This window comes from Bombus vancouverensis, unplaced genomic scaffold (assembly GCF_051014615.1).
Source record: "Bombus vancouverensis nearcticus unplaced genomic scaffold, iyBomVanc1_principal scaffold0040, whole genome shotgun sequence".
NCBI lineage: Eukaryota > Metazoa > Arthropoda > Insecta > Hymenoptera > Apidae > Bombus > Bombus vancouverensis.
In genome coordinates this window covers 532,205-555,824 of record NW_027468931.1, presented here as the reverse complement: position 1 = coordinate 555,824, position 23,620 = coordinate 532,205, and the positions used below count along the sequence as shown (strand labels likewise).

Sequence of the window (23,620 nt, the reverse complement as noted above, 5' to 3'; positions counted from 1 at the left end):
ATCTGATTTGTACAGTACTATTTTAACGCAAGGACAGGAAACTTATTATATATTTCCCGTCCATTATTTGAATCGTTGTGAAGTGTAACGAATTATATTCGATTCGAGGAGATGTTAATGAATTACCCATTTCATATGTAATTACATGGAAATAAAAATCAACAGACAACGGAATTTCCAATATTTTTTTGTTTCGTCACGTCTTTTTCATAATATATCTTTTATAGGTACGTGATCTATTAATCGTTCGAATGGAAATAATTATTCGTATAATATTCAAATGATTCTAGCCATAAAATAAATTAAAACGATACCTGTCAATGATATGCAATCTGCGTATGACGTCAACCTCGATCTATGCTTATACAAGAAATTTTATCAATCAATGACTAGATATACAATAATCAAATATTATAAAATTTCCTGAAAACCTTTAGGTGTTAATATTAAGGTGTTAATATCTTTAATATTTGCAAGTTATTGTTTAGCGCTAATTAGTTAGAATGTAACAAGTGGTGTACCAGAATTGAGATAATTAAGCCACACGAACAATCTTATTTAGATCTTTTTAATTTTTTAATTCTCTTTTGCTCCAATACTTCGTAAAATTAATCTTCGTTAGCTACTACACTTCATAGAATGACAAGAGATAATTTTTCTTATATAACGTTTCATTCATAAAATCTATCATTAAAGTATATCTTCATAAAAATATCATTCCATACTAACGGTATATTTGGTGTCATACGAGATAACAGTTACCAGTGATGACATATGTAACTTTATAAAGATATCTCGTTTTATTATATATTAAAAGAATGTACTCATTGCTGCTATATTTCAGATGAAAAAAAGGAGGCAACGATTTTACAGTAAAATCGTTCGTTTACAACTGATTCATTTACATTTCATGATAATACTGTGCATTCTGAATATGCTATGATTTGGTTTAAAATAATAAATAGTCCATTCTTGCATACTATTGCTCCGGCTTTACTTGTATTTTCGATATTGGTATAAATAGAAAGACAATTAATGTCGTTCGAGTCTATTTTCGGATCATTTATATTACGTTTAATCCATATAGTTATTATATGAGACATAGTATCGTAAAATTTGGAAGAATAAAACGTTCGTACAGGATGTACATTTTATAAGAACTCCAACAAATCTGCGTGTGCACCTAAAATACAAACCGATAGTGATTGTTCATAAGTTTATATACATTATCTAATGTCAATCGAAGGTATCAATTCTTTTTCTCCATAAGAGTACTTTTTCATTTATATGTGTTCAAAAATACATGTGTTCAACCGTGAAGCATATGTCACCTACAACGAAAAAGAGTTTTCCTATACTTAATATTTCCTTTGTATACCTATGAAAGTCTATTCTTCGCGTAGTATGAAATTATGAATGAATCTGGAATATTGTTCAATCTGAAAAGAAAAATAACTTATTGACATCATTCATTGATACGAGATTCAGAATGTTTGTTTTGTCTTGCAGAGAAAGAAGGCAGCCCTTTCTTTTAATGTGAAATAGAAAGCGAAAATTTGAAAACAGATTTTTTGGAAATTTACTTGCAAATATCGTTTTCAATATCGTGATTTTCTTCCCAATGGTACTGTACTTTCAAATTTTCCAGTATCCCTCTAAAAACAAAAAGTCGAACCTCGTTATCATTAACATAGGCATTACAAGGAAGAGAAGTATTAGAAAGCAGCTCCTTTTTATTATGGATTTCTTTATAATCGTGTAAATAAGAAATTCCGGAAATTTTTTCCTCAAGAATTTAATTCTTGTGTTTTGATTGATAATTATTACACTGCATACTAACTTTTCGCATACTGTTCGCGTCTAACAATTTCCTAATAATAACTACTTCAAAATTACATATGTTCTTGCACGAATTCAAAAGTACGTATGATACAATTACAATTGATTCTAAAATAATAATTATTTAAAGATATTAAGATACTAATTAAACGTTTCACTATATTTCAAAATCTGGAACAACAAATTTTTATTTATAAAAAATGAAACTGTCTTTATATATTCTTTGTCATGATGCTATTTCTTATTACCATGTCGACATTTTTTAAAATTCATTTTGTTATCTCTACGCAATATGAAAATTCATATACTGCTTAATATTTTTTACATATTATCCATCCACCGCATGACATCTCCTGAAAAATCAAAATATTAATGTTATATTATTACAATGCTTCTTAAATTTCAATTTTTGACAAATTTGAAATCCAATATATTTTGCACAATTATTATTTATCAAAAAATTCTAAGTTAGTAACTTTCTTTTCAAATGACTTTGACTTACCTGTAAGTTTTTGTTCCTAATCATCATTTCCCCTTATAGAACATCATTATTGTTCTCATAATTACTACCAGTGTCATAGATATTGTAGTGGCTACAACTGAATTAATAGAAAATGATAAATAACTGTGTATAACACTAACACATAACTGTGTATAACAATGACACATAACTTTTACTTACATATCAGTCGATAAGGGATTACTGTGATATCCTGTTGAGATATCCTGTTGATGTTTCTTAAGGCACTTGATTAGCTGCGATACGGTATCATTCCTTATGGTATACTGTAGATAAGTATTTTAGAAAATAACAAGAATAAATCTAAATTATTCAGAGGTTCCAGTTTCGGCTTAGACATAAATACAGGACCATTTGCAAAGAAGAAAGGGTGCGTTTCTACAGCCTCGTTATAGTAACCATGAATACCAATCTCTGAATTACTGGTTACTAAACATAAATATCCTATAAAATTTAATATATTTCTTTAATTTTTAATACATACATGAGTTAGTAGTTCTAAATTATGAATCATCCTACCTGTGATATTACACTTTTCCTTATAATATCATCACTCAAGTGAACAACATTAAGATCATGTAAACCATGTCATCCTATCTTACTGTGAAGATACTTAGTTATGTTATCTAACATTATAAAAATATCATCAAATTCAAGTCCTTTTATTCACATCACATGGCCACGGCGATCTGGTTCTTCGTTATATAATGTTCTAAAATTTGTCGTATATATAGGATGTACAAACCGTGATATCAAGGTATCAGTTCTTCCTTCCCAAGGGACAGTTTCATTAAAATTCTGATAGAATTAAAAATTAATTATTAATATTCTAACAATCATATATGTTAAATACATTATAGTCAACGATATATACCTGAGCGAATGTAGGGGTGATTCCTTGATAATTATAAATGTCATCAGCCCACATCATTGTGCCACTTCTTTGTACTCCATTAACTAGATTAACAGCCTAAACAAACATACAAAATTTTATAGAAGCTGTACAAAATATAGTATATATGCGCAATATTGAAGCGTTCAAGGGGATATAAAGGTAATGTACATCACATACACGTGTACTCTCATGCAACAAAATACAATTAGATTTAATAGTATAAGCTCTTTTATTCATCATAATAGATTGGAAATTTAAGTGTCTTACGAGGGTGAGTAAAAAGTTACCCGCTCTGTCGGTGTAGAATTTATTTTAAGCAATTGTCAAAAAAGACATACATCATTTTTTGACATAATCACTCAATTTCTGTATACACTTTGTCCATTTGCTGAAGGACCTTCGTATTTTCTCGTTAAAAAATGTTTTGGGCTGAGCTGCGAACCACGAATGCATCGTCGTCTTCACCTTTTCATCAGCTTTCTCGGCATCCATCTCGCACAAACTTTTTAAAACCCAAATCTGTCGTGCACTATTGCATAAGCAGAGCCGTGGCTGATTTGCAAATGATTTGCCACATTATCCAGTGTCACTCGTCTATTCCATAGAGCATAAGTTCATGAGCACGTTCAATGTTGTCATCGTGGATGTGGACGGGCGTCCAGCTGTTTTTTCATAACACTTGTGCGATCTTCTTTGAACTTTTGTGCCCATTCAAACACACTTCGTGACAAAACACTTTCTCCATAATGTGCATTAAATCTTTGATAAATATAGGCATCAAACATAACCTCCGACCACAAGAAACGAATCACAGCGTCCTGCACTGTTTTCCTGCAAATCGCCATTGCAAAGCGCCATTACTCGCGCAACGGTCACAAACGAATTGACGTAACACAATGAAACCTACGCAGCAGCACTGAACAGATATTGACGTCATACGAAGAGTGCAGATGGATCAGTACGGTCGACAGAAGTTTTAACTATCTGGAGTGCGGATAAATTTTTACCGAGAGTCGTATAGGAATCTATAATCTGTAAGTACACCTTTGGCTGAATGGAAATTTCTCTTACATATAGTCAAAAATGCAGAAACAGTGTATTGAATTGGAAAGTGATAAAAAATAAGCGAAGTTTCGAGGTTGCATGTGATTGCATGAGTACACAGGACGTTTTTAGCGAATAAAAAATAATTTTGAAAGACACGAGACTTATCTTGTATTTTATGCACTCTCTGTGTCCGAATCTCCAGAAGCTCTCTATCTTATGAAGTGTTTTAGATTAGCCGGAAAATTTTGTATGTACATGCAAGAAGTATACGATCTAAGTGGAATATTCCATTATTCTCTTGATACAACAGAAACGAAATTTACAGAACTTCTCAGAAAGTTGGTTTATTATTACCAAAATAATAGAATTAATATACGTTTATCATCTTTACATACCTAAGTCGTGGAGGTTTATCGTGCGTAAAAAATTAGTGTCGTTTCAAAGTTACATTTCGTACATTTTAAGCCTATAATTTGTAACGTACAAAACAATGTAAATTTGAGCTGTTTCTTATCTCCACAATAAGAAAATCCAACTTTACGTTTTTTACACAATGATATTTATGGAACAGTAATATCATATTATTGCATCGCTTGGAGAATGAAGTCAAGGTACGATGTGACCCTAGTGTAAACGCTGGGATAGCCAGCTGTGCCGCACTTATAAGCGTAAGACACAATACCTATTAAATACGAGGTTAATTCATGTTGTATCAGCAGTGGTCCGCCGCGGTCAGCCTGAAAGGATCGTTAAATTTTTAATCAAAGATACTGAAATACATCGATCGAATTGTATTGAAATTATACTTATATACAGTAATAATCTTCTATTGATTTGTGTATAGAAATACTCCAATTTATAATGTACATGTTATATGTATTTTGAGCAAAACTAAGATTAGAAGGAAATTAGATTAAATACCATAATGAGGTGTGAGAAGTGGGCAAAACTATTAAATTGTGTTTATCTATTATTTCTAATGTTTAAGACGTCGATTTGATGTTAATTCGAATTGACGTGTCTTCAGATACCGTATAGTTTGTAGTAACTCTGTAACTTAATTACCGTACAAGAATCCTCTCCACCCTGAGCATGTTCGGCGCATATTATACCATCAGTGATATCAGGTGCATTAGGAAATTTGGAATAAGCTATTTTGCATTCGGCGTTCTTAATCGCTGGCATTTGTACTTCCATTAATGCATTACGTCGTGGTCGTCCTACGAAGAAAATAAGAAAGATATTTAAGACTGGAACTGTTTAATTTTATTATAAAATTGATATCACTTACTATATCTTAATGCTCCCCATCCAGCAACAAGGGGGTTATAGCCGACGAAGTTGCTCTTTCGTAGGGGCTCTTTCGTACAAATGGGATATACGTACCCTGAAAAATAAAAAAATAAATGAAAATGCAGGAAACGAATGACCAAAAGTATGAGAAAGAATTGTACACGCTTTATGACACAATATATGTGTACAGTAAGAAATTTCAGGATATGATACTTCAGTAATACTCAATAGCATATATATATATATATATATATATATATATATATATATATATATATTGAGGAGTTACTCGAAAATGGCACCTCCTCCACCAATCTAAGAATGGCAATATTATGATTGTGTATGTTTTCTATTCCATCCATATGTGCACAATGTGCTGCGGTCAAAACAAACCTAACCCCGTTGAGAGGGTACCGATCAAACTAGGGAGGTGTGGTTGAAGTTCCCATCTTATTTCGTCTCGGTGGCTAGTTGTTCGGGTTTCTCGAGATCGGGTTGAATTGGCAGTGGGACAAGCCTTTTGACGCCCCGATCCAAAATGCTCTTTGCCGTCTGAACTGTAGCTGTCCGGATGACACCATCGGCGCCTGGATGAACCTTGATAACTCGGCCCAGAGGCCAATGCATGGAGGGAACGTTGTCCTCTCTGAGGATGACGATTGTGCCCTTTTGGATGCTGTGTCCACCCTTGCTCCATTTATTGCGGTTGGTTAGCTCGTTCAAATACTCCTTATGCCAGCGGTTCCAAAAATGTTGTTTAAGCTGTTGGATATGCTGCCATTTGGAGAGTCGGTTCGATGGAATGTCTCTGAAATCTCGATCACGTAAGCACATTAATGAATCGCTAATGAGGAAATGTCCGGGAGTGAGGGCTAGGAGATCATTTGGATCGGTGGAGATAGGAGTTAGCGGGCGGGAATTGAGGACTGCTTCTATTTCTATGATAAGAGTATTACGGTGTTAAGCTCATATGTTTCTGTTTCTCCACTCGCGCTGCGCCATAATATCCTTTGATATTTCCGATCCTCTGGTCGTACGAGGAATTGCCGATACATTTTCTCGATGTCGCCAGTGAGTACGTACTGATGAGCGCGGAATCTAATTAATATACAAAATAAATTGTGAATTGATTCGAGAATATAGGATTTCCCCATTTCCATGATTATCGTGATTTTTGTATAAATATATTTTTTAAGATACTAATAATTAGGTAGTTATAAATTAGTATTATCAATTATTTTGCATTTATAATTCCGCCTCTAGTATAAGTGTTAATTGAAAACTAACTTTATGTTTCAAAAAGTACTAGCAAAGTCGTTGAGTAACAAGCCACTGATGCTAACACAAATAGCATTGTCGTAATTAAATATTTCTAAATATTCATTTTTCATTTTGAACCTGTAGAAACAATTTATTATATATACTATTAGCTAAGTAATTGCATATTTAATTAAGTCGAAATATAAAGCTTAGTTATTTTAATAATTTAAAAAATAAAAAACTGACAAACATTTCAATTTAATTTATGGTTGGAACAAAAGACAGTTATTTTTCATTAATTGAAATATTGCAATGCAGAGTACTTTCCAAAATACGCCGAGAGTATTCCTGATGGTGAAACGAGCGTTGCTTCATCTAACGCAGCTAAAGAAAACAACATCTATGTAGTTGGTGGTACGATGCCTGAAATAGAGGGCGATAAATTGTACAATACCTGTACTATTTGGGGTCCCGATGGAACTTTGATAGCAAAGCACCGAAAGGTAAGTAATATATTCCTTTATGGCTTTGAATTTGAAAATATTGGGGTGAAGAAAGTGACTCTATCTAGGAATAATTTAGGAATATACATATGTACATACGTATACTATAACCAATTCTATAATTTACGGTTTATAAAATACGTTATGATACGGGAAACGCCCATTTTTGTTGTAATGTGTTTGTTGTTGTATAAATTTTTCACATACTTAAAATATTATTATACTTATTTTTTCTCCTTTTTAAACATTATTAAATGATAAGATTTTTTAATAAAAGAAAGTGATAAAAACGCTGTCAGTTATTAAATAAAAAATAATTAAAGTTTAGGAGTTGGTAACTTTGATATTAAATTACAAAAGTTGCAGCAATAGAATTAGCGACCACATTTTTATGTTATTAGGTACATCTATTCGACATCGACATTCCTAATAAGATTACTTTTCGAGAGAGTGATTCACTCAGTCCTGGTAACTCCCTAACGATGTGAAGGGCTGCAAAATAGGTATTGGCATTTGCTATGATATTAGATTCGAGGAAATGGCACGCATTTATCGGAACAAAGGTACAGTAACTTAATCGATCAATACTTAACTAGCAAAAAATTAAATATCTTTCTTAAATATATTCTATATAAAATTAATATAATCTGCAACTCTGTATAAAAAGAAGCTTAATTTAAAAAACCAGTATATTTGCTGAAAATGAAACAAATAAAAGAATTAAAAGCACAATAAGAGGACTGTCCTCGCATATTCAGAAATGATGGAATGTGAACCGTGCAACTACGAAGTTAATTGGTATTCGGTGGCTTCATATTTCCTGCTTCTCTGGGTTAGGTTGCCAAATGCTGATATATCCAGCGGCATTCAATATGACCACTGGACCACTGCACTGGTCATTACTTCAGCGTTTCAGAGCGAATGATAATCAATTATACGTTACTTGCATATCACCGGCTCGTGTTCCTTAAGCAAGTTACGTCGCATGGGGACATACACAGTTGACCAATCCCTGGGGAAAGATTCTTTACGATTTGGAAACTCAAGAGAATATGGCAGTCACCGATATCGGTAATTTACAGCTTAAAATTAAAAGCGAGAGATCCATGATGTAATTAATTTTTAGTCTCGTTAATTTATCGATTTAGCCATCTTCCTCTGTATTTGTTGAATTTATTAGTAAGCATTACTTATTACTTCGTATGTTTCTTTTTTCTATCAGATCTAAAAGTTGTTGAGGAAGTAAGGGCTCAGATACCTACATTTTCTCAGAGACGTACATATTTGTACGACACTGTCTGTAAGAAGGAGTAACTCTACACTAAAACAGAAAATGTTTTTTTATAATATTTCTACTACAATATCCCTTTTTTGTGAATTATTACTAATTTCTTATCATTTGTACTAAACGAATGACTCAATTAAGAAAACCAAAACGTTATAAATAATAATCTGTATATCTTGTGTATCAACATGTAATTGGATATTATAATAATATAGGAATGCTATAATAATATAGGATAATAATATAGGAGAATAATAATATAGAAAAAAATACATGCTTTTAAACAGCTTTAATATCGATCACATAAATTGTTATAATTCACAATGATTACGCATACATAAAAGACCCCTTGATAGTAAAATTTACGATCAAAAGGCAATTACGTATCGTTTAACAACATTTAATTTATAACACCTTTTAAACATTTAGACAGATTAACACATAACACTTCTTATATATAAACATCAATTCGAAGTTATCAGCTTGGAGAAATTGGTCGATTAATACCTGTAGATTGTCTGTCTCGATGAAAGACTTAAAGAGAGCAAAAACATGATAATGCCGCTAATATAATATTCCTTCTTTCTTGTATCTGTCTGCCTCTCAGGTCGTTTTACTAATCACAATAAGTAATTTCGACTTCTTTGCGCTCTCTTTTAACGCATTCGAGACCGAAAGAAATTCATATCAGTCAGTAGGCAAGGGTATAATATACATATTTTATATATAACTTATGTAGTAATGTATATATCATGTTAGTTTCATATTTTTTTCAATATAGAATTATATATATATATATATATATATATATATATATAATATATTTTAAAAATATGAGGCATACTATTTAAGATTGTCATCGATTTAAAATCAAAGTATGAAAAGGATACCCTGGAGAGAGTAAAACACAGAATCATTCCAACTAAACATTCAGATCGTACCGACACCTAGGTATCGTCTTACAATTAAATCTCGGTCTCGAATGGATTAAAATGAAATACATACTTGCAGCTTCAACATCTTCAATATCGAGGAGATTCAAACTTTACAAATAAATGTAAATTGCGATGTAAAACAAAGCGATGTAAAAAGGGAAAAAGGAGGAAAGAAGAAACAGGGAAGCAAAGAGAAGAAACGAATTTTTCATTTTCTCGAAACTGGATCAAGTTTCAGGAAGACCATCCAAGTAATTGATGTCCTCTGCAATTATTTGTTAATCATGCGCGGAATCAGAACGATTCGACCTCGTTACTAGAGTAGAGACGGAAATTAATAATTCGTGTCAATTGTTCGATCGTGTTCACAAATTCAAATGCGGTTGAGTGGCGGAAACCATTTATAACACGTCCCATACAGCGTAGATCGCATACACGTCTTAGGATGTATTTTTGGTACTTATATATACTCTATATATATTCTTACTCTATATATACTTATATGTACTCTATATATATTCTCTATCTTAGATATACCATAAAATATTTCGTGAAATCGCGTATTCGTGTCTAATGTCAGGGATTCTCTTTCCATAAGTCTGCGTTTTCTATATTATCTTTCTTCCTTATCAGTAGGCATTCTCACAATTTGTGATTAATACTGCTCGTACAGGAATGTTGGGTTTTTGACGTTGTAAAATTTCACGTGAAATAATAATGCCTATATATTGACTAATTTATCAATTAATTAAATCCGTGTATATCAAGTTTTCTATAATTTAGTACTTTCGTGTAACTACAGAAATTTGATGCAATATAAAACTTGATTAAAACAGCGATTCATTAGGAAACGAGAATAATGATGCAAATATTTTTTGTAGCCATTATATAGGATTTCGATCGCATAATTAATCAGTATCAACTTACCAGTCTTTAACGGAAGGACAGAAAGAAGGGCAGACGGTACACAGACCGCAATCATGATCATTTTCATGTAGAATATCAAACTGCCGTACATCTTCGAAAACTTCGTTAGTCGTAAGGGAAGCGATGAGAAGCGTAAGAGAAGTCGATGAGAAGCGGTTATTTCAACCACCACTGTGTAGGTACTGCACTAGCCAGAAGTATCTGCGACAGAAATCAGAATACACTCTTTTTCGCATGGTTGGATCAATTTCGCGTGGGACTAACCTGATTGAACCTAACGCGGGATAATTGCTCAACTCACGACCTTAACCAGCCCGCTTGATTCTCTGTAAATGCTTGAAATTGACGCTTGGATTCTTTCCAGATTAACTAGCTTTGCCCCTCCCTCCCTTTATCTATTTTCTTAGATCGACTTAGAATGGATCGAACAAAGGCACAAAAGAATTCGAAGAAAACAACAATTTATTATCCAAATTGTTCATCGAGGGTAATCAATGCTGTATACTTCCTAGAATTAGGATGAATAGGGATTTGGAGAAACCCACCGGCCATGTCCAGAATAATAAAATATCTCGCTTTTGCAATCTCGCGACTCGATCCGCAATGAGGGGTAAAGGATACCGATCCGCGACCGTATATTTATTTAGTTCTCGAAAATCTGCCTATCATCTATCTGAACCATTGTTCGTCTTCACGAGTAACACGGGATATAGAAGGGAAAATAAAGGAAAGGAAGGTAGGGATAAGTAGAAGCTTGGGGCCAAGTTTAATTCACTGAAACCGAGCTGCTTGTATTATCACAAAACAAAATTGCCAGTACGTCATTTCCGTACTCTCGTCCTCGCGAAAATGGTTTTGCTCGTTAAGAAAAAACGAAGAGACAGGGAAGAGAGGAAAAAGCAAACGGAGAGCGCTTTTAAAAAGCTGGCGAACCGTGTGTTACCACAACGAGATACGCGGTGCTATTTGTCGCTTTAAATTGTGTCGCAACTCGTTTTTGAGATCTTTGCCAGGGACGCGTTAAAACACGTTGCAAATATATTTCTGGCTTTTCTGGGGTTTAACTGAAATATGACAAATAACGTTGTAAAACATATGTACTTATGACTTACAGAGTAATTGAGTGTACAAAATATATAGTATACAAAATAGCCAGCGATTTAGGGCTTTAAAAGATCAAAAGAAAAGAAAAGAAAAGAAAAGAAAAGAAAAGAAAAGAAAAGAAAAGAAAAGAAAAGAAAAGAAAAGAAAAGAAAAGAAAAGAAAAGAAGAAAGATAATATGTTGTGGCAGTCTAAGTCGATCTAAGAAAATAGATAAAGGGAGGGAGGGGCAAAGCTAGTTAATCTGGAAAGAATCCAAGCGTCAATTTCAAGCATTTACAGAGAATCACTATTGAAAGTTCAATGGCCGACTAGTGAGCTTCATCCTATCTCATTTTTTAATCAGGCGATGGATCGACGAATCGTATTGATTTCGAGGATTATTATAGTTCTGTGGGAATTTTAAAGCGTGGTTTGTCTGATCTTGTCTCGTTAGCTACAGACTCTTTGGCGAGCAGCCTGAAACTTGATCCAGTTTCGAGAAAATGAAAAATTCGTTTTTCCTCTTTGCTTCCCTGTTCCTTCTTTCCTCCTTTTTCCCTTTTTACATCGCGTTAAGACCCGTTAAATAATATTGACTGCCGTGGACGCTGGCTGAGAAGTGCACTTTATAACTAGCTTTAAAATCACTGACGTCGATGAGGACAAAGGTAAGTTAGAGGGTCATTTATCTGAGCTGGTGTTATTCCGCTGTACAAACTATTTCCGGCCAGTACCTTTTATGTACTTTCGCTTCCGCTAACAAGCAACGTGCCATGTCCATCACTGTTCTATTATACCTTTCCGCTGTCCCGTTTAATTCATGTACGTATGTTGGGCAATTATTTATTCTTATACCTTTATCCCTAGCAAATTTATAAATTCGATTATTTAAATATTCTTTACCATTATCGCATCTTAATATTTTTAACCTCTTGCCCGTTAAATTTTCGGCTTCATTTACGAACTGTACGAAAGAATCAAAGACCTCATCTTTTGATTTTATACAATAGATCCTAGCTATTTTACTATAATCATCGATAAATGAAATGAAATATTTTTCTCCATTGAATCCGGTAGTCTTAAAGGGACCACATACGTCCGTATGAATAATTTCCATTATTTCCTTAGCCTTAGTTCGATTATTTTTGAAAGGTAAGTTATGCATTTTGCTTTCTATACACACCCTACATTTCAAAAGTTCCTTTTCAAATTCATTCGGTATGCCAGTCACTAGCTGCTCTTTACCCAGAATCTTTAAGTATTTAAAATTTACGTGTCCTAGCATCCTATGCCATCTTTCCTTTTTACTCATACCACTACGTTCGGCGCTGTTTACTAAGTGCTTCTTCCCTTTCAATATACTTTTTATTCTATATGTCCCATTCTCTTTGAACGCTACAGCTGTAAGTTTATTATCCTCATCTATTACTTTCGCAATATTTCCTTTGGAAATAACCGTATTCTTATTGTCTGTTAGTTTACCTAAACTAATCAAATTTGCGTACATTTCTTTCGCGTAAAATACTTTCCTCATATTTATTTTATTTTGTTTTCCGAATGCTTCAAAACAACTTATAACATTCCCAACTTTTGTCGCTTTTATCGGTCTATTATCGCCTAAATATATATTTACCGGTTCTTTTAGGTCGATAGATTTATCGAAATAATTTATATTATTAATTATGTGATCGGTACAACCGCTATCTAATAGCCACACTATTTCGTTCTTACTTATTTCATTCGTCTCACTGCTGTTTGCTGCTTGCGCCGTTGCTATCCATATGCCTGCTCTTGAGTTTCCATGCTCGCCCGTGCCGGTTGTTGATTGACGATGAAAGTTTCCACGTCCTCTGCTCGTATTGCCTTTGTTCTCTTTTCCTCTGTTTCGACCACGTGTTGGCCCATGCCAATAGCCGTTACTGCTTCCCGCTTGGACGCCATTTTGACACTCTCTCGCAAAGTGTCCTAATCTTCCACATCTGAAGCATCCTTCTTTTTTTGCAGAAAAGGCGTTGGTTTGCCTTTCTCCTCGATTGGATTTATTTTTCTTCTCTGCTATCTCTATTTTATTTTTCACATACGCTACCGTTTGATTCTCTTCTTTCAATGCGTCTATTATGTCCGCTATGTAGCTGTATTCTTCGGGTAACGTATTCAGCATGTAATTCAGCTTTTCCCTCTCACTTACTTGTGCGCCCGCACTTTTTAATTCATTGATTAATTTTTCAAAATCGTTAAAGAATGATGCTGAATCACTGTAGTTCTCCAGTCTTATGTTTTCCAATCTCCTTCTGCATACGATCTGCAGTGCCGTCGACTCTTTCAAGTACATTTCATCGAACCTTTTTATTATATCATACACCGTTTTTCCTTCCCTAACATACTCCAATTGTCTGTTCGATATTGCACTATAAATTATATTCATCGCCTTCAAATCCTTTTTGTCCCAGTCTTCATCGTCTCTTTCGTTCCTCATTCTAGTTGTAACAACCTCGCATTCCTTATATTTGAGAAACATCGTGATTCTTTGCTTCCACATTCCATAATCCTCACCATCGAATATAGGTATCATGATTTCCGATCTCTCCATTTTAATTGATTCTTCTTTTTTTTTTTTCTTTTCTTACTCAAGCGTTCCTACGTGCTCGAAGTATATTTTGTTCCTCTGAAAGTTTTTTTTTCTTTACTGAAAACTCACTCGCAAGATCGTAACCACGCACTAAATATCTTGCAAAACTAGTAACCACGCTCTGCTACCATGTTAAGGAAATTCGAGGATTTGGGAATACAAATAATTGACTATATTTCCCACACAACAGTTATACATCTATATTACACTCTGAAGAACGTCTTGCACGCACGCTTGTCGCCAACCGACTATCCTAGATTCTTCTAACATCTGGCAACAGTCTTTTGTCTCCACTAAGACCTTGACGCCCTCTGGCCCTTACACACACACTCTCATGTACAGTGTAAATGTATCACTTCCCTAACACAATTATCCCGCGTTAGGTTCAATCAGGTTAGTCCCACGCGAAATTGATCCAACCATGCGAAAAAGAGTGTATTCTGATTTCTGTCGCAGATACTTCTGGCTAGTGCAGTACCTACACAGTGGTGGTTGAAATAACCGCTTCTCATCGACTTCTCTTACGCTTCTCATCGCTTCTCTTACGACTAACGAAATTTTCGAAGATGTACGGCAGTTTGATATTCTACATGAAAATGATCATGATTGTGGTCTGTGTACCGTCTGCCCTTTTTTCTGTCCTTCCGTTAAAGACTGGTATGTTGATACTGATTAATTATGCGATCGAAATCCTATATAATGGCTACAAAAAATATTTGCATCATTATTCTCGTTTCCTAATGAATCGCTGTTTTAATCAAGTTTTATATTGCATCAAATTTCTGTAGTTACACGAAAGTACTAAATTATAGAAAACTTGATATACACGGATTTAATTAATTGATAAATTAGTCAATATATAGGCATTATTATTTCACGTGAAATTTTACAACGTCAAAAACCTAACATTCCTGTACGAGCAGTATTAATCACAAATTGTGAGAATGCCTACTGATAAGGAAGAAAGATAATATAGAAAACGCAGACTTATGGAAAGAGAATCCCTGATATTAGACACGAATACGCGATTTCACGAAATATTTTATGGTATATCTAAGATAGAGAATATATATAGAGTACATATAAGTATATATAGAGTAAGAATATATATAGAGTATATATAAGTACCAAAAATACATCCTAAGCCGTGTATGCGATCTACGCTGTATGGGACGTGTTATAAATGGTTTCCGCCACTCAACAATGACAGGAATAATTTTTTGTTACGAGTCGTTTAATTTATTCGTTCGTTAGGACGATTGGTCTGACAAATTCAAAGTCTTGTTCCGTATAAATATTTTTAAACAAGCACGTCATAAGCTTTGTATATTTTTTTTATCGCAACGAAACTGTTCAGAGAAATATTGAAATTATTAATTACAAAAGAAGACATTTACGTTGTAAAAATGTTAGCGAAAACATTTGTGAAAAAGTTACTTTGTTATAAATTCTACAAAAAGAAATATTGAAAATCACGTCCCATTTATTCAGTATTTATGCACGTATGAAAAGTATTTTGCATTCGCGCAAAAAAATCCCTTAAGGATACATATTTTATAATAATTGGAGTGTCAAAGTTATTACGCGGATTGGCGTACCTTAACCACGTGCCTTTTAATGAAACTAGGTTATTCATTTGTTATTCGTTCCTAACTTTCAACTTTATGATTTTTGCGGAATAAAATTTTATATTCCGGTTCAGTTTATAAATGATTCAGGGTAAATACATTTATTACGATCGTTTAAAGTTTAAAGAAACACCGTTATAAAGTCGTAATACGAGACAAAGCGATTCAGAACTCGAATTCATTTGTTGGAACGACGCCATGGGCAAAAGTAGATAATGGAAAACTTTCTTCCAAAGACCATTTGATAGCGCCGACGTAATCAAGAGTGTGACGATATTGCCAGAGACGTTTCTGCAAATAGAAGACTAACTTATTTACGAATTGCCGTAACACGATTGCCGCTGGTAGTATGGTTAGTAATCGCTTTATTGAATTTTCGCTTGATGTGACATCGTCGAGAGTTTCTAGCGAAATTCTTCTCCCTGTAAAACTATGTTTCTACAGCAATGACCGTAATTTTCGAGTTACCGTTTGCGAAGAAATCTTTTTCTTTGTTACGTGTAATAGATTATTTTTAAGTTTTAAGTTTTAAATTACATTGGTAACCTTCTATAATTTATTACTCGAAGGTGGTAATTTTTTCTTAAATAGTTTGCTTTTCCTATAATTTATTATAATATATTTTACTACAGAATCCTCAAAAACATGATGTATGTATATATATATCCTGAAATATTATCAGTCTATTGTCAAGTTATAGAACATTATGGAAATTGCCAATTAAAGTCATAAAAAACAAAAAATAAGGAAGTTCGTTAAAATATGTGATTTTCCAATCAAGATATAGAATTTATTCGAGTAATATAGATTACGGTAGAGATGGTGACGGTAACAATGAGTGGACTGATTCTTCGTGCGAAAACAAATTGGAAGCGCAGAGCGATGTATTGTTTCAGCGAATATCGATTTTAAAGCACGGTTTTAAAGCACGGTATAATCAATTTTTTTACATAAAATTATATTGTATAGGCTATTGTTATTTAAACATTTTAAATTGGATGGTTTTTACATATGCTAAAAAAATGGAAAATGATGATGATGAATCAATGACACGTAGAAAATTATAATCTATTGTATTGCTGTTATCTAATGGTGTTGTAGTTGACTGTATGGTGGATGTATCTAATGGTGTTGTAGTTGACTGTATGTTGTTCAATATTGCTATGAAACTCTTCTGATTCATTGTCACTTATACGAAGGATGGAAGTATACGAAATTGATAAAATTATTAATAATATTTACGAAGAGAAAGTAAACTGTTGGATATATGACAAAATAATTCTATTTTAAATGAGAGACTGGTCAGCGTGGTTATTTTGTTTACAAAATCAAACGAATTTAATGAATGTAATGGTAAGGAAGTAACTATAAGTGGCTGTTAAACTATTTTTATGCTTGAAAAGTAATTCGCAAAGTAATGTAAAGCAGTACTACTGAGTTGTACATAACCTCTTTCAGAATTTGTTCTTAACCTCTTGCTTCATAACTTCCTTAATTATACTCTTCAAATTTATGGACTACTTCGATGTTGTTACGAACAGAAACTGATAAAATATTAATCTTAAATATAGATTGAAATGAAAGCTTGTCACGTAAATATATATATGTACTACTTACTCAAACTATGGATCACATAACCTATACAAAAAAAAAAAAAAAAAAATTATTGTACACTATAAAGCAAGAGGTTAAATCTTTAATCTGTTGAGAATTAAATTTTTTATTGTAACTGCGAAAATTATAAAAGTACCAAGCGAAGCAAGTACGGAATATATGCGGAATATGAATCGCTCAACGAACCAAAGAGCGGCTCAGTGACAAAATTAGTAAAGTAAAGACCACAAATATTACAACATTATATTCTACCACAAAATAATTCTCTATACAAAAAAGGTACACAACGAATCGATTTTTCACAACGATAAGAGTCAACAGAACCAATCAAGACCAGGCGAGACTCTCATAAGACAACGATATCAGAGGGATCAAATCAGCGACTTCAATCTATGTTACAGAATATAGTTATCAAGAAAAATTGCTCTTTTCATGAAAAGTATGGTAATGATACTCTTATAATACATTGTATATCTGGCAGTCGTATGTGCCCGTGACCATCGGAAATGTAAAGACAACGCTTGTAGAAAGTGATAGCGCCATCGCGTTTTAAAAACGCGTTAGAAGAAGGACGGTTTCGCTATCCAAGGCGAATCGAAAAGTGTGCGTGTTGCGAGAATCAGAGTTGATCGAGACGTCGAAGCATAGAGTCGTTAGAATTGAGTTGCGAGTGTTGTCGAGTGTTAGAGTTGCTAGTGAGAGAGAGAGAGAGAGAGAGAGAGTTAGTTACCAAATAGTTGTCAAGTTATTTGTTGTAAATACGAGCGTTGCATTTAGTTTTCCTGTTAATCAAACATCGTTTCTCTGTCTAACTAATATCTGTATTTTCAATCCATTATTAATATATTCCGATATTACAAATGGGGGCTCGTCCGGGATTGAATAAGACAGAGAAACGATACGATTTAACGGAGCTATTTGTGCGGGAGTAGAAAAGAATAGAATAAAATGGCAAACGTTGAAGACGAACGATTGTCGGGTGAAGAGGATTTGACGCTGGAGGAGCTGAGGAGTAAGCTCGCACAGATGAATCTGCCTATATCCGGTGCGAGATCAGTGCTGGTTGCCAGGTTGAACAGAGCGTGCAAACCTGGTCGATCTACTCCTAAGGATTCGAAGCGTGGCGAAGAACCAACAAACCAGCGAGATCTAAGAAGCAAGCAGAGAGCCGAACGCAGTCAAGAGGGAGAGGAAGACCTCGAGAAGCTGAGGACGAAAGAGCTGAGAGCGCGTCTCGTTAGCTTGGGGTTGAAGGTAACGGGAAGAGTGCGCGGCTACAGGCGGCCCTAGAAGGAGACGATGTATCGTCGGAAGAAGAGAGCTCCGACGAAAGTGAAGGCGAGGACGATAAACAAGGCGCGCGAGAATACAGGAGAGGCACGCGAGCGGTGTATCAGGACCGCGATGAGTATCAGCAGAAGTATATGCGTCGGTTCGATGTTGAGTCTTAAAGACGTGGAAGACTCATTAGAGAAATTCAGCGTGGATGATCTGCTGAGTGTAAATCAGTGGGTGGAAGACTTCGAGGAAATGGCAGAAGTGTGGGGTTGGTCAGACGCCCACATGGTGGCCTATGCTAAGAAATTACTCGCAGGCTCCGCTCAGACCTTCGTACGACAAGAGCGATGCGCGAAGTTCTGGGCAAAGCTAAAAAGGGCGTTGAGGAATGAATTTGAAAATGTAGTAAGCGACCAACAGATACATGGCGAGTTATCCCATAGAAAGAAGAAAGCAGATGAGAGTCTGCAACAATATATGTATCACATGTGCGGGATTGCAAAACAAGGAAGGGTTGATACGCAATCCTTGATAGACTACATTATTCAAGGCATTCCCGACGAGGTCGCGAACAAGACTGTGCTATACGGAGCCAGGAATATCGAGCAATTAAAAGAGCGTTTCAGGCGCTACGAAGCGATAAAAAGAGATATGGAGATGAGGACGAAATTTGAGGAGCCGAAGAGTAGCAGGGTAAAGCCGGTGGCGAAGCTGTCCGAAACCGAGAGGAACAAGGAACCCGGTCGATCTGGAGATGCGAGGAAGGCGCGATGCTACAATTGCGGTGATGCGGAGCACGTGTGTGCGGAGTGTCCGAGCAAGTCGAGAGGACCTAAATGCTTCAAATGTAGGGAGTACGGACACATCGCATCAAAATGCGACAAGGCACTGGGTGAGCCCTCAAAAAAAGTTTACAGCGTGTTTCGGTCGTTACAAACAAGGCGTGGTAAGGATGTTAAGATGGAAAATTTCGAATTGAGCGCGTTGATAGACACCGGTAGTGAGCTGACTCTAATGCGAGCAGATCAGCATGTGAAAATCGGAGCGCCCAGATTAAGTCGGGAAATCGTTGGATTTGGCGGTGTCGGTTCCGAAAGGAATTTTACGCTCGGGAAATTTTCGACGAACATTATTATAGACAATGAGTCGTACTGTATAACCATACACGTAGTTCCAGACACAGTGATGCAACATTCGCTTATTATTGGCGCAGACTTTTTGGACACTGTTGAAATAAGTATAAAAGGGGGAGAATCTTTTATTAGTAGAATAAAGGACGAAAATCCCGATGAGTGTCCGGAAGTCCTCAAGATAGATGTAGAGACACAGGCGAGTGAGATAGATTTGTCACACGTTAAGGACATGCAACATAGGCTAAAAAGAGATTTGAAGAGAACCAAAGCATTGCTAAGAGACGCTCAAACGATGCTGGAGAGATCGAAAGGTGACTCGACGGGTAAAGCAGCTTTACGACAGCTGAAGAACCAGTTAGAAGATGCAGAATGCGCTAGAGCAGTTGCAGTTAAAGCGAAACAGGCACTGGAGCAAGAACCGAATGAGACGCGGGCTTCGTTGCAGGAAGTACTGCGGCAACGTTCCGAAGCAGAAGATCGTGTTAATGTAGCTAGTCGCGCACGAACTGAGCTACTGTCGCAATTGGAAGAAAATAAAGAAGAGTTAGCAGAAGTTTTGAAGAAGTATCGGGCAGCTGTGCAGCAAGTGTCGGAGGAACGGAGAATAGTGGCAAGACACGTGGTGATTGGTAAAGTGGACCACGAGATGGTGTCCTCGTCGGATTCTTGCGGCCAGCAGGAGGACTTAGCGAACATCACGAGGAGGAAGAATCTGGCTAAACAACAGCAACAGGATGTTGTTGATGATATTTGCGAATTTACTGAGAAGGATAGCGTTGCGGGTGTGAGGGTTGTTTCAAGTTTTCGGATAGACTCGAAGAGAGTGAATGCAAGGCGAACGAGAAGACAAGGGAAGTCGCACGCGCGGAATCCCTCCAATAATATCGATACGAAGATTCGATATACAGAGGATGTGGATGACGAGGACGACGATGGGATTGTCGAGGACACGATGAACGTGAAGACCTTCGAAAAAGAAGAGATCATAGTCTCGGTAGATGGTAAGTTGTTAACGTCTTCCATGTACGAACCGAGCCTACGAAAATGTCACGATGCTGCCACGACGATCAAAGCCCCTGACAAGAGTGAAATGGGTAAACAAACAACGGAGAGGAAGATAGAGGAAGAGCGAAAGAGGAGCAGTAGCATCGAGGACGAACAGGCCGCGGTGTTCCAAGAGGAACGAGATCAGCTGCGTGCGGACGCAAAGAGACGGATTGAGGAGATCCAAATCCGAAACAAGCGGGCGTATAACAGGAGACGCAAGAAGGCGACAGCATACAGGACGGGAGATCTAGTGGCAATCGAGAGGATGCAGAGGGGTCCCGGGCTAAAGCTGCATCCGAAGTTTCTTGGACCGTATCGGGTGATAAAAGTCCTGCGAAATGACCGATACATAGTGCAGCGAGAGGGGGAGCACGAAGGGCCACGTACAACTTCCACGGCAGCCGATCACATGAAATGGTGGAATGCTGACGATAGTGATGTAAGTGCGAGCGGCGATGATGAGCACATCTGAGGGCAGATGTGATTGTCAGGAAAGGCCGATTGTGATATCGTAGAATAGCTTTGCTTGGAGATCGGCTGAAAATAGAAAAACCGTGTACGTCGTGTTTCTGTGGTTCGTTTACATTTAAGAGTGCCTACGTGACTAAAGGCACGTAGTTGGTAGTTCTTACATAGGTATGAGGGAAACAATAGACAACGTTAGAAGAAAGACGGTTTCGCTATCCAAGGCGAATCGAAAAGTGTGCGTGTTGCGAGAATCAGAGTTGATCGAGACGTCGAAGCATAGAGTCGTTAGAATTGAGTTGCGAGTGTTGTCGAGTGTTAGAGTTGCTAGTGAGAGAGAGAGAGAGAGAGAGAGAGAGAGAGTTACCAAATAGTTGTCAAGTTATTTGTTGTAAATACGAGCGTTGCATTTAGTTTTCCTGTTAATCAAACATCGTTTCTCTGTCTAACTAATATCTGTATTTTCAATCCATTATTAATAAATTATAATTAATCGGACAAAATTACACCTTTAATATATTCCGATATTACATTACCGTGATGTAATATTTATCATGCTTATTTTGTACGTAAAACGAATCGTTGGAATATTCCCGAAGCTAACGAAGCATTTCCCAAAAGTTAAACCGAAGAAATTAACGCGAATAGTTAAGTGAAATTTTTCCATTAACTTGCTGACCAACCGGCAAATAAAAAATCATAAAAATTGTTTCAATGTGTTGAGGTCACGCATAACTTCTTTTTTCATTGACGATTACCAAACAGGTAAAATTTCGAAATTGTACGAAGGCCACGTGACCAGATCGTATTGGAATTTGAAGTGCATGGAAAAAGACAACTCGAAGTACAAACCTTGAGCTGTACTACTCGAAGTACAAACGTGAACTAATGGATGCATAACGCCAAACATCCGAACAGCATCTTGGAGCCCGTCATTGTTCTGAAATAAAAGAAGTGACGAATTAAAAAGACGCAGGACTAATAATAATAAAGAAAACTTAGTTCGTATTATAAATTGAATTTACATCAGAAAAGAAGCACGATCAAGCGAAACAGATCGTAGAAATGACAAATATCATCGATATACGTTTCAGTGTAATTTCACTTTTGAAAATTATTTAGTTTAATACGATCGTATTCATCGCTCTGAAACTTTCATTGTGCTGCAATTTGTGCTGCGTCTTTTTAATTTCTCTATCTTTCTGTGTTTTCGGAAAAATTACTTGAAAGATTAAGAATTGCTTGCCTTATTTTATTTTCGATTAGTTAGGATTTGATTATTCCAGGTAAGGTTTATTGTTTATAACAGGTTTTATCACTTGTTTATTATTTAGGAGTTTGTTATTTTAGGATTAGTACCTTTTAGGATTTCTTATCCTTCGAGTTTCTGTTTCAGATATTTAGGTCTATTTCAAGATGTTTTATTACATTAGGATTATTTATTCGATTAAGATAATTTAAGAGTTTCACAATGTACAAAGAAATAATCGCGTGAAATTTAGATTTATGCTTTAAACGTATTAAACACGCGGTAATTTCAATGTCTATAGCCTCGAACGTGTTCTGATTAGTTGTGTCATTGTCTGTGACATTGAAATCACAAAAATCCATTGCAAGTGTGCTGTCATGCAATGTGGATGTAATTGGGTTTTTTGGGTATTTCCTGTATCATCTGATTTGTACAGTACTATTTTAACGCAAGGACAGGAAACTTATTATATATTTCCCGTCCATTATTTGAATCGTTGTGAAGTGTAACGAATTATATTCGATTCGAGGAGATGTTAATGAATTACCCATTTCATATGTAATTACATGGAAATAAAAATCAACAGACAACGGAATTTCCAATATTTTTTTGTTTCGTCACGTCTTTTTCATAATATATCTTTTATAGGTACGTGATCTATTAATCGTTCGAATGGAAATAATTATTCGTATAATATTCAAATGATTCTAGCCATAAAATAAATTAAAACGATACCTGTCAATGATATGCAATCTGCGTATGACGTCAACCTCGATCTATGCTTATACAAGAAATTTTATCAATCAATGACTAGATATACAATAATCAAATATTATAAAATTTCCTGAAAACCTTTAGGTGTTAATATTAAGGTGTTAATATCTTTAATATTTGCAAGTTATTGTTTAGCGCTAATTAGTTAGAATGTAACAAGTGGTGTACCAGAATTGAGATAATTAAGCCACACGAACAATCTTATTTAGATCTTT

The 23,620-nt window shown here is 35.4% G+C and overlaps 2 protein-coding genes and 1 long non-coding RNA gene across 5 annotated transcripts; 1 reads left to right on the top strand and 2 right to left on the bottom strand.

Annotated features, from left to right (window-relative positions):
* Positions 1-552: 552 nt before the first annotated feature.
* LOC143304583 (uncharacterized) lies at positions 553-2,554 on the bottom strand. Of its 3 annotated transcripts, none has more exons than XR_013061265.1 (3): positions 2,342-2,554; positions 1,584-2,192; positions 553-1,439 (listed from the first exon to the last, which is right to left on the bottom strand). It is a non-coding gene; the product is annotated as an uncharacterized LOC143304583 (long non-coding RNA). The 3 variants fall into 3 exon arrangements; XR_013061264.1 differs by having other exon boundaries at positions 553-1,655; positions 1,841-2,192; XR_013061263.1 differs by having other exon boundaries at positions 553-2,192.
* A 1,727-nt stretch (positions 2,555-4,281) lies between these two features.
* On the bottom strand, positions 4,282-7,178 carry LOC143304567 (venom serine protease Bi-VSP-like). The gene is made up of 4 exons (XM_076627035.1): positions 5,988-7,178; positions 5,593-5,688; positions 5,367-5,521; positions 4,282-5,038 (listed from the first exon to the last, which is right to left on the bottom strand). Exons 1-4 carry the CDS (start codon positions 6,289-6,291, stop codon positions 4,883-4,885), a joined length of 711 nt encoding a protein of 236 aa, XP_076483150.1. The 5' UTR covers positions 6,292-7,178; the 3' UTR covers positions 4,282-4,882.
* A 40-nt stretch (positions 7,179-7,218) lies between these two features.
* On the top strand, positions 7,219-23,226 carry LOC143304561 (uncharacterized). The gene is made up of 4 exons (XM_076627023.1): positions 7,219-7,357; positions 7,759-7,920; positions 8,195-8,428; positions 14,674-23,226. The coding sequence occupies exon 4, from the start codon at positions 18,759-18,761 to the stop codon at positions 21,387-21,389; it is 2,631 nt and encodes an 876-aa protein (XP_076483138.1). The 5' UTR covers positions 7,219-7,357; positions 7,759-7,920; positions 8,195-8,428; positions 14,674-18,758; the 3' UTR covers positions 21,390-23,226.
* Positions 23,227-23,620: the final 394 nt, after the last annotated feature.

Excerpts from the sequence above, each read along its gene's own strand:
- LOC143304561 (XM_076627023.1), top strand. The coding sequence starts at position 18,759 with ATGTATCGTCGGAAGAAGAGAGCTCCGACGAAAGTGAAGGCGAGGACG.
- LOC143304567 (XM_076627035.1), bottom strand. The coding sequence starts at position 6,291 with ATGGAGCAAGGGTGGACACAGCATCCAAAAGGGCACAATCGTCATCCT. Across the intron at positions 5,522-5,592 it reads ATGGGGAGCATTAAGATATA|GACGACCACGACGTAATGCA; the intron begins GTAAGTGATATC and ends TTTTCTTCGTAG. Across the intron at positions 5,039-5,366 it reads GTGGAGAGGATTCTTGTACG|GCTGACCGCGGCGGACCACT; the intron begins GTAATTAAGTTA and ends CGATCCTTTCAG.